Here is a 12093-nt window from a genome sequence, read left to right as displayed (position 1 = left end):
ATTGAGTAATCATCAAAAGTTGCATTTTGTGAAGAATAAAAATAGGGCAAACTGAGTGTAGCATCAATCTCTAAATTAAGCGTTGTCTCTTTTTTAAATCATTTAAATTGTATGCTTAGCAAAATAATCTTCACCTCAGATGAAGTAAGTTGTAAAAATCTTTAAAATACTCTTTCATCATCTTTTGCAATGTAAATTAGGATTAGTGTACTTAGCACAATTTTGATGCATATAGATTAAATGATTAATACAAAATTAATGATTAATGTAAAATAATTAAAGCTCCATCTTTTAGTATCAGTATCAGAGACCCACCAGACATGGATTGCTCTTATTGGAAAGGGTTCCTTTCAGGACCAGTCATCCCCTTCCTGTGACTTCAGTCTGGAAATTATTCTAATGACAGTAGTGTGTCAGGCATTTCATTATTTGAGCACCTTGTCGTGGCCTCTCCTCTGCCCCTGAAATGCTGCTCCGTGCAGTCGCTCCTCTGTGCTTATCATGTCAGGGGGAGCGAAGAGGGCACAACAAGGTGTCCAAGGCCTTTCCTGACTTATGAAGAATGTAACTTGCAGAAGTAATTCTGGGCTGCAGCCATCAAATCCAGACCTAAGTTTTGTTTCCACGTAGCTGCATTTGCGAGATGTGATTGCTCCAAAACTGTCACTCACTCAGTCTAATCTTTGTAGTCTACCTGTTATGCCTCCCAGCTGCCAGGTGAAAGCCCCTCTAATGAAATTCAAGTGGTGATAGGAAATCAGGCACTACCTGGTGAGCACTGCATTTGGTGTCTTTCCCTTAGCAGGGATTTTGCTTTTCTATCTTGAGCTTCTGGTCACTGTCAGACCAGGTGGAATGCCAGTACAACAAGTCTTTAAACTTTCTCTCTATGCTGTGTTTAGTGCAACACTTCAGAGAATGGTGCAAACTCTTCATGCTTAGTGTATATAAAGGATATAAATACTAGTAGATAATATATTACTTGCTGTATTGCAGGGTGTTCTGGAGCACTGTGCATCATTCTGCGCTTTAAGGAGCATGTTGAGAGTTTCCTGAGAAGGGCTCGAAAAACTCATTTTGCTAAAACAGAAAAAGATTTTTTTAATTGATCACGGCTGTGCATACATACCTGTCAATAGGAATGTGAGAAGACATACAGCTCCACATTGATATTTCTGCAGTCCAGGTGCAAAGTGAAGCAAATCTTTGAACAGTAAAGATATTAAAGAGTGAGAGATTGGTGTCTTTTTAGTATTAAGTCTGAGTGATGATCAATAATTCTCTACTCAACAGTTCAGGGATGTTATTTTGTAGCAGGTCAGCACAACACATCCTTTACAAGCTTTCCTGAATCATTGAAGCTCAGTCAGGTACCTGCTTCTGTAATTTAAATACAATATGATGCAATGCTTTACAAAATAAATTCTAGTCAACAGTTCTGGTCAAAAATGTTGATCAAACTTGAATCAAATGGTGAACTGATTTACAGCTACTCTGAGTATCAGAAGGAGAAAAAAATAGCCAGTGTATATCTCTCAATCCTTTCATGTATTATGTGTCAATGTCCAGCTGAAATTTTCTGCCTTTGCTTTCCTCTGTAATTCATTCTGTAGAAGCATAGTGTAGTACAGAAATGCCTCTGCTAATTATTTGCTTTTCCCCATTGATTTGATTTGACATAACTATGTTTATATACCTCTAAATATAATATATAAAACATTTACAGCAACATGAGCATCTTATTTTTTCCAAAATTGAGAAGGTGAAAAGGAGGCTTCAGTGCAATATAAACAATGGACATAAGCTTCAAATTCCTAAACACAGAAGGCACAGAAATGTGTACACATTGCAAGTCATTAGTTCAAGCCCACCAAACGTTTCCTGAGACAATTACCTTCACTGCTATAAAATTTGCTTTGCATAGTCCTCTGGAGCGTTACTAATTGCTTTTCTTAACCTCCAGAGATTAAAGGATTTTGAAATGAACATATAGACAAGTGGTGACTTTAATTTCAAATCTAAGCTTTATTAAGGCAAGCCCTGTTTTATTAAACAGGGTCATTAAGAGAATGTTTCATGTTGGAAATAGCCAATCCTAATCTCCTCATCTTCCTCCAGTCTTGAGAAATTGCACTCTGCCTGTATCTTAAAAATGAGATGCCACCTCAAATCATTTCCATCTGGCATCAGCTCTGTGTCTCATCTTCAAGAGTACCCAGCCCCATGTTGGCACTTGTTTCTCAAATCCTTTTCCACTAGGGGGTATGATAGACTGTGACTGCATCTCTCAGCAAACACCGGTGTGATCCTGCAGTGCTGGAGCTCGCGCACACGAGGGAGAGGAACAGGCGTGCAAAGCCTGGTACATAATTTATGGAGATTTAAATCCTGTCATTCATAAATATAATTATAACCTACGGCTTGAAAGTGATATGGACCTTGCCATATTGATCACGCTCCAGCTCTGTTTATTCAGATCATTCATTTGTTGACAGGGAAAATATAAGAATGCTGTTAGTCGTAAAACAATTAACAAAAGGAAATACTTCTATTTTACACAAAGAATATTCTTTGTTTCTGTGTGTGCTGTGCACCCTCCCACCTTCAGATGGGAAATATAAACCCAAGGGGAGGGGATTTTATTAAATCAGCAATCAACCTTCAAGTCATTTTGGTATAAACACTGTAATTATTTCATCTCTAGTAAACAGAATAAAAGACAACAGCACATAAGGGTGACAATTTGCAATATGCTTAGAATGTCTTTGTTAAAAAAACCCTTATTATGACTGAAGGCAACATTATTGTAAGTAAAAAAAAAAGGCAAAAGTTTTGACAGCCAATGGGGGGGTAATTAGTGGGTAAAGTTCAAATAATAAATTTGGCAGGCCATTGCAACAGTCATTATATTTTGTGTGGGGAGAAGTCACTATTTATTATCCTTGAAGGCAGAACTGCTTGCCTTTATTAAAAAAAAAATTAAGAAATTATAAGGAAAAAGTGATAAGTGCAATTGCATTGTATAGTCCAGATACCTTCTAAAATTCACAATCTTCACTTAAGTGAGTATAAGCTCATTTGTATCAGAAAAAAATGGCTACAGATTTACCTGGGGGTAATTGTAGTGGCATGCAGCTCAGGGGAGGGATAGACAAAAACTCCTGTCTAACATTTTTCACCTCAGTTGCAGCAATGTCAGATGTGGGTGAGGTTTCAGCGTGGTCAATGTGGTTTCTGTGTGACTTTTCTCCTGCCCAGCTGGGTGAGTGCTGGCTGGGGTAGGGTACCAGCAGGAGTGATGCCTCTGCTCCCCCAGCACCTCCCTCCTCTGTGGGAATGGTTTGCTTGCAATTCATCAGCTTACAAACAAATGTGTGCATTTCAGTGAACCCCTGTATTTAGAGCAGTTTGAAGACAATTGCCATTAATGTTAGCCAGGTTTAGAGGGTCTGACACAGTCTCATCTACCCAACTCAAATTTCCTATCAATTGCATTTTATACATCTTGAAACCTTTTTTCAGGCTGGTTGACCTCATGTTAAAAAGTCTTTTAAAAATATTTTGCAGTCATATAATTACTGGTTTTGTTTAAATGTTCTCATCCAACACATAATGAACAGTGAGGAATTCCCTAAAGGGCATCTTTTGTTATTGAAATGTTTATTTATTGAGAGCTTTTGCCAGAAGCCCCCATGAGAAAAATCTCATTTTATGAGCTCCTGAAGCAGTCAGTTCCCAAAACATCAAGTAGAAATGCAATTTTGACCAAGTAATTTCAAGGTCTTTTGTTTGCTTTTAAATAAACAGAATGCCAATGTGCAAAAAGTTGTGACAAAAGCTTCTTTGTTTTCTGTATTTTGCAAATATTCCTAGTGAAGCCGTGCTGATGTGGTGCTCAGGTGATTTCTAACATACAAGAACTCAATTGCTACAGTAGAGGAAAACAATGTCCCACAGAGCAACATATGAGTGGGTGTTTCAAATGATTCTGAGATTTATTCTTTCCTGCAAAAGGATGGTCTTAACTCAGTAGCATCCCACTTGCATAAGGAATTTTTTCCTTGCTCTGTTTTTTGTTCTTGTTTTCCCTGAGCAATGAGGAGGGATGACAGTACTTGTGGCAACACTGATGTGGGCATGACTCAGATCTTCCCATGTTCCTGGATTATCCAGGTGGAGTCAGTAGAGAATAGTGGCATGGTTGCTGACAGGCTTCACTCCTTGGAAATCCCTGTCTCTCGCTGCCTGGGCTGGGTCACTGAAATGATCCAGTTTTAATCTATGATTTTACTGATGCCAGGAAGTGCAAGGCTCCTGGGAGTGGGGCAGAGCAGGACAAGTGGGAGGAAGTGAGGAGTGGCTGAGAGGTAAAAATAAAACATTCAGGTAAGGGGAGGAGGGCAGGAAACTTTTTCTCTTTGCTAATAGAGCCAAAGTATAACTACATTGTGGTTGAAGTTTTGTGTTGGTTCTAGGTTCTCAGTTATAATGGATTGTGCAGTGAAGATTTGGGAGGAATATGTGGAATTGGTTTTTCTTTCCCTCCTATCTTGGTGATGCAAGAGCTGCATACCAGGATGCTGCTGCTTGTATTTAAAGCAGACTGCTAATGGCACTGTAAATATCTGAGCACCTGAGAGGAACCAGCATTTCTCTTAGGCTGGCAACACAGAGAGAAGGAGAGTGCAAGATTAGTTAGAGTTGGTGTTTGGTATCCTGAAAGAGGTGCATTTTATGGTTGATTATCTCAGGGTTAGTGGCAGAATTGGACAGGCTGGATTTTTGTAAAGCAGTTATCTCAAATAAAAAGTGATTTGCAAATGTTGAGTATTTTAATCTATAATATTATTGTGATGTTGACAAATGTTTTATACTTGCTTGGCATTAATAAAAGTGTTTCTTGACCATTAGTGGCCAGGCTTTTAGAGAGTCCTTTAACAATAAAATCTGTTTTCTTTTTCTTCTCTCCCCACAAGAGTACTTCAAGAAAAACTATTGATTAATGGCAGTCCCTGTTAACTCCAGAATAAAATGTGTGCAGTGCATGCTCTGCTAGTAAAAGATGAAAGGATATTTCTTATTCTTACTCTGATTCCCTTTGTAACCTCAAAGCAAAGTCTTATAGTTAAGAAAAGGGGTTTTTTTCTGTGTGAAATGGAAAAAGTTTAAAGGTATTTCTGTCTAGGATATATGTGATGCAATTAAGCACACTTCATTAAGTGCTCTCCATTCTATGATTGTTAGAGATGAACATGTTACTGAAAGAATAACTTAATACTTCATTTTAAGCCCTGCAACAACACATTTTTCAATTTATTTCTTTTATGCAACAACTTTTCAGGTTTCATTCTCTCCTAAGACATGGCCATAGGAAGTAAAAAGCTGTTACATGTACAGTTCCAGCCCATGCACTTCACCTTTTAAGCAGGGTTGCTCTTCATAGTATAAATATAATACTTTTCACTGATATATAATATGAGTTAAAAAAAAACAACCTTAGGAACTTGCATAATACATATTATGTAAGTAAACTTCTATAAAATAGTGCCAATTTTTGTTTTTCTTCAGACCCTATGCTCTTCTCCTCTGTAAATTCTTGCATTATAATTAGTATAGTCTCTTTTTCCCCCAAAATTTTTCTTCAATAATACATTCATTATATTTTTATGTGTATTTTTCATATGTGTTTTGTAGATGAGTATTTAAGTATAGTTTTAAGGACATCAGGCCTGAAATTTCTTCTTTCCTTTCATCAGATGTATGTGTAGGATGTTTATTGGGGTGGATGGAGAGTGAATGCAACATTAGAAATACAGATTTATTTTTCCTTAAAATTGCACAATGATATTTTTTGGTGCAATTCTGAGTACATTGCCATTCGACATCTGGCTAATCAGTACCTTCTTCTGTAAATATCTTATAGATTTTAGTGACATAAAGGACCATCAGGCTACATGCAGAAGGGTCTCCACAGAGTCAAATAATTTCCTCTCAAAAATTGTGATTCTCTCTGTTGTTAAATGATAAATTTTTTGTGGTATTTTTCTGGTCAAAACCAGTTATTGGATCAGATATGTCCAGAATCTCTTTTCCACACATATTCTTGCAGAATATGATTAAGATAAATATTCTGAGTTTCTATATTGTCCCTCTGACTTGCAGTTATGACAACAGGAGCTGAAGTTGTGTTGGTATTAGCAATATAAAATGTGAAAGTACATGTAATCTTCTTTGGATACTGAATTCCAGTGATGTACTTCACTGAATAGCAATTTCAGTGCCTCCATTTTGCCATCTTCATAATAAGAATAGTATTTACAGAAGTGTGTTCTGAAGTTTAGTTAATGTCACTGAAATTCTTTCAGACGGGCACAAAATACACACAGGAAACCACAAGAGGTATAAAAATGTATGCAAATGTGGCTAATGAAGCAAAAGGAAGAGGGCTAAATGGTGTCTTAATAGGTTCTCTTTAAAAACCTATTTTGATAAGGGATATTATGCCATGTCTCTTGATTATGAATCTTACATTTTTTTAATAATCTCTTTCAGCGTGCTGGGACCAGCTGTGACCTTCCGAGTGCACTCAAACCTCCAAAATATTTCAACTGCAGATGTTGCCAAAGAAGCAGGTAAGTCCTTGTCCTCCTTTCCCAAACTGTGACCACCCACATGTCTGTCTAGCAGTCAGTACCACTGCAAACAGCACAGACGCATCCTGTTTTCCCAGAAGACTGACATTTAAAGGGGAAGAGAGGTGAGAGGTGAGTGGCACATGAAAAATTGAAGTTTAACATCTTTAAGTACATTAAAACTGTTTGAAACTTCCTTGTGTGTCAAGAAAATTAGATAGAGGCTTGTCATCAAGTTCCAGTGTGGTGAAAAACAATTCAGTGTTGTCAAAAGCTCATAAAAACACATTAGTAATTTGTAAAAGATTATCACTTTTCTGATACTTTTTAAAGGGAACAAAAATGTTATTACACCTTAACCTTAATTTCTGGAACAAAAAAAATGTAGAAATATGCCTTTTTTGTTATGCTGTTGCAACTATTTCAGTGACAAGTTAATCTTGGAAGTAAAGGTTACATTTCTAGAATTAAGCTGCTTCTGAGTAAGTACCACTATTCTAAGGACTCCTGTTGGCTCCTTTTCAGCTTGGCTGTTAACTGTATCACGGACTTGTTGACTGCAAAAAACAATTTTTGCAAGGTACCTGAATTGATGACTGATTTGTTTCCAAATTACTCAATTGATAGGATTTAAAAATCAGGAGTAAGCGAGTTGCAATATTGCTTGAAAACAGAAACCAGAAAAGTTCATATAAATAAACACTGGGAGTTCCTATGTGTTCATTAACTTGTAATTTTGCTTCACCATGGATGAATGTAGTTACAGAAAGAACTGGGGTAGATCCTATGCCAGAACTTTTCTTTGCAGAACCCTTTGCATTGGAGAAAGGTCTTGTTAACTGGTGATTAAAGAGTAGCAAAGTCAAAAACCCCTAGATGTGTACTGCCAGAACTACAAATTTACAATAAACACTGAATTATGTGGCTCATGAATGGGTATGATTTTTTTTCCTGGGAAAAATTAATATTTTTTTAATAACAATGGTTTTCCCTGTCCTGTAAACTTGTTGAATCTCTCTGAAAGGGTCAAACAGTATGATCCTGTTAGTAGAGCCTGCCTGGATTGCCAGAGGCTTTTGACAAGGTCTTCCCAGAAGTTTCTAGGGAAACTTATTGTTTCTTAGACTATGGAACATGGAACAGAAAAATGGTGAATCACTAATTGGTTAGGAGGCAAGAAACAGAGATTAGGAAAAAAGTTTTAGTTTTCTAAAAGGCTAAGATAGTGAAAAAAAAAAAGGTGGAAGGATCTCTGCTCAGACTGTAACATTCAACATAATTATAAGTGAGTTAGAAAAGAGTGAGCAGGATGGCAAGAAATCCTGCTAATACTGAATTATTCACAGAATTAAAGGTGAAAGTTGATCTTAGAAATGTATAAAGCTGAGTGAATGGACTCAAAATGGCAGATGAATTTCATTGTAAATTACTGTAAAAAATTTCATATGGAGAAAAAATAACTTTTCATACAAGGTCTATGTAGTAATGTAGTTAGTATAGTAATAGGTAATTTGATGAAAATGACAGTTCAGTCTCCATTATCAGTTGAACAAGGAAAAGTGTTTTTAAGAATTAGTTGGAAAGGAATAGAAAACAGAATAATATCATTTGTTCTTTCATGAATATGCCCTTTGCCTGTATTTAAATACCACATATAGTACTGCTTCTCTAACACCTCAGATAGATTTGAAATTCTGCTTGAAATGGAAAGATTCAGGGAAAGGCAGGAGGCATGAATATAAGTATGGAATATCTTCCATATAACCAGTGGTGCAGTAAGAAAGGAAACTTTATTTTGGGGGAAAAAAATTTTAAAAAAGAGTATGGTATGAGAAAGGTCTGTCGGCTCTAGAGTTGCACAGTGAATATGGACAGGACTGTATAATTGCTTTTGCGGTGCAAGAACAGATGAAACTGGCAGAAGGCAGGTTTAAAATAAATCAGAATGCAGTTTATAGTTTTTCCAGTTGTGGATAATGAGGCTTACATGTATTCAAAAATCTACACGTAAGGAAATTAATGGAATTGACAGCCACTGAAATTTAGCAAGTGGAAACATTGTCAAGTCCAGGAGGTTCCTGATGTGCCTTGGCCTGTTCCTAACAAACTACTCTGAAAAGTAAAAATGGTGTGACTCATTTATTTCAGCAAAACTCAAGATACAACTTTCTGGTTTTTCTTACCTCTGGAATAAAGTAGTTGTTTTCAACTTCCTTAGCCTAAATACTGCTGAAAAAGTAGGGAGGTTCTGGGGATGAACTAATGCTGCCCCGGAGAAAGGGCAACAAAGTAGTGAAGGATCTGGAACATAAACCCTGTGAGGAGTGACTGAGAGAGCTGGAGGTGTTAACCTGGAGAAAAGGAGGCTCAGGGGAGACCTCATCACTCCCTACAACTGCCTGAAAGGAGGGTGTAGCCACGTGGGAGTCGGTCTCTTCTCCCAGGCAACCCGCAACAGGACGAGGGGAAATGACCTCAAACTGTCCCAAAGGAGGTTCAGGTTGGATATTAGGAAAAATGTCACTGAAAGAGTGGTTAAGCACTGGAACAGGCTGTCCAGGGAAGTGATGGAGTCACCATCCCTAGAAGTGTTCAAACCCAAACAAACATGGCCCTTTAGGATATGGTTCAGTGGGCATGGTAGTATTTGGTTAAGGATGGACTTGATGGTCTTGGAGGTCTTCTCCAACCATAATGTTCTATGATTCTAAGAATTTCTACAGATTCGCCAATTTAAATTCATATTTTATACAGTAATTTTATCTACTCTTTATTACATTAATATCCCAAGCATTTTTTTACTTCCATTTGCTTACTGAATTAAAACTTTTGGGTTTTGATGGCTGCAGAAAGAGGTTTATAGGAGTTTTACATAAGCTTCTCTTGGTATTTTAGTGTGGCCATAGTATTGTTATAAGTAAACCTTGTGTTTGTCCTTTAGATAAAAATAAAAGAGCTCACAATTATATCCATCCCTCAAATATTCTAAATTTTAAAAGTATCCTATTTTTCCTTTCTAACGCATGAAGTTGCAGTGCTTGTTAATGTACTCACTAATCAGTTCATTTATTTTAAGCAAATGTCTTACTTCCAGATCTCTAAGCCAAAAATAAGTTCTCTTAAAAATCAACAGCAATATATACTTACATAAGAAGTTTTTTCAGGCTCTAGTTGTAACTATAAATTTTTTAAGTCAACAGTATCTTGAAGAAAAGCATTCCTAGTACTTAACTTACCAAAGAAAGTCAAAGGAGAATAAATCAATGCATACTTCCAAGGTAGGCACAGGTAAATGCATAATTCCATGCTGCACTGCCATGAGGGAGCTTGACATCCCTCCAGGAACTTGGAAAGCAGATCTTATTTACAGAAAATGAATAGACCAAATGGACAGAAGAATTTCACAGTCTGTCACATCCTTAGAAATGAAAATAATTTGGAAATTGAGGTAATCAGATGCCATAATAAATACAGGAATGTAAATTATTCAGACTTGCAAAAAAGGAATCTATTTGTGCAGGTGTTATGTACATGCAAGTTTCACTGATAGCCACAAGAACAGTTTCTATGCAGCAGTTTGGTCTTGTTATTCATGTAGCATACATTTTTGTAACCAAAATGGATACACTTCATATTTTCCTTGCCCTATTTAAGGCTTAAATATAGGGAACTATATTTAAAGTTTTCCATCCTCCTCAGTGGAGTTTGAAAAGTGTGCAGGTTAGAGAAGACATGGGACAATTTAGGAACTATGCAGGGAGGTGAATGACGTGAAAATGAAAATATCCACTAAAAACCAGAGATATGGAAGTATGATAATAAAAATGGTTGCCTCTGTTGTCTTGGAGTTTGAGGTTTATTCTTCTTGTGGTGCACACATGACCTGTCTTGAGGCAAAATAAGCTCTCTAAAATCCTTTAGAGACATTCTTGCTGATAAAACTTTTTTCCCCAGTAATTCATGGCTCCAATTCTGTGTAAATGTTTTAATTACTTTTGGTTGGTTTTTTATTTCAGTTTCTAGGGCTATATAATTATATGGGGAAGTTGACAACAGAGTAATTTAAAATTGTGAATAGCTTGCTTTCTCACATTAACAATACCTTTGTTTGTTCTTGAGCAGGACACCCAACATTTTGCCAGCTTCACACTCTTTGACATTCAAATGATAGAATACATCTTTCATCAAGTAGCTGTCCTCTGGCCTATTTCTGTTTAATAAGTCAGGTTCAGTGGTGCAATGTAATTTAATCTCAATGTTTTGAAGAAATAAAGTTTCTCAAGACATAAGCTACCTGCTCTAGGAGTAATTACAGTTGGCATGACATCATTTAGACAAATTTATATTTATTTTCTCTTCAGTTTAAAGGTGAGGAGAAACCTAGCAGAGAACAATTATCATTAAGATAACTCTATAGGAAATTGTAATATATTTGATATAGAAATGAGGAATGAAATTATATGTAGTCCAGAATCCTACCATTTAGGCAAGGGCAGTGATAATTAGAAAAGTGGAAACTTCTCACGTTTCCAAGCAAAGAATTTTGGCATCAGGTGCCTTTAATGGTCATATACATACTGAACACAGGAAAAAGAGATGCAGGAAGGAAGTTTTGGGCACAGATGCTCAGCACTGCTGAAATGCCTTTAAGTGTTAGAGCCATGCTTCCATTTCTTTTTGTATTGTATTGAAGTGCAACATTTTGGGTGTTTAGGCGAAGACTGAAAAGCAAAGGGCTGTGGGTATGGTGTGGGCATGATAGCACAATTAAAAGCTGTGCATAACCAGATATTAGGGAATTAACAGGTCTTGTGTGCAAGTTCTTGTGCCTCAGATACCTTGTGATACACACCAGTATGGAAAGTCAGAAATTTAGATTTATTTAATGTATATATAGGAACAGAAAAGTTTTCAATTTTTTTAAAATTTCCATAACTTTTAACTAAACCATTGGTTTGGGTGGTTTTGTGGTTAGCTTTCTTTTTTCTTTTTGGTTGGGGCCTTTTTAACTTTTCTGTTTCCCTGTTGGTGAAATTCATATTCATATTTTCACACTGCATATGGTCTGAAGGGGACTTGTCCTGACTTAGAGAGTAGGTTGTTGAATCATATGAACTTCTTGTTTAAAAATCATTTCTCTGTGAGTGATTTATTTCTGAAAATAAAACATCACAAAATTAATTCTGCTGAAACACAAAAATGCAAAACATAATGTATTGTTATTCAAATTTTACTGTATTATACAATACAGCAAGCTGATTTGAATAAAAACACTGCCTCAAAGTTATTGGAATATATTAAAAAACATATAGAATTTCTCAGCAGTTTTAAATTACTGCAAATTATTAAATCTGTTATCTTACAGATTTTGAGATTTGACATCTACAAATTTTGGTCATGTCGCAGCTGAGCTGAAATTTCTATGACAAAAAATACACAATAGAACTTTTTGACATTGAAC

General features: G+C 36.3%; 1 protein-coding gene across 1 annotated transcript in view; it reads left to right on the top strand.

Moving 5' to 3' along the window:
* PTPRN2 (protein tyrosine phosphatase receptor type N2) overlaps positions 1-12093 on the top strand; it is a 633980-nt gene that overhangs the window by 279975 nt on the left and 341912 nt on the right. Inside the window, exon 11 of the mRNA XM_038127342.1 lies at positions 6553-6632. Within this exon, the coding sequence (XP_037983270.1) occupies positions 6553-6632 (80 nt within the window). The remainder of the gene's footprint in view (positions 1-6552; positions 6633-12093) is intronic.

The sequence above is a fragment of the Motacilla alba genome, chromosome 2, assembly GCF_015832195.1.
Source record: "Motacilla alba alba isolate MOTALB_02 chromosome 2, Motacilla_alba_V1.0_pri, whole genome shotgun sequence".
Classification (NCBI taxonomy): Eukaryota; Metazoa; Chordata; class Aves; order Passeriformes; family Motacillidae; genus Motacilla; species Motacilla alba.
The sequence above is the reverse complement of the archived record's forward strand: the minus strand, read 5'-3'. Positions and strand labels throughout refer to the sequence as shown.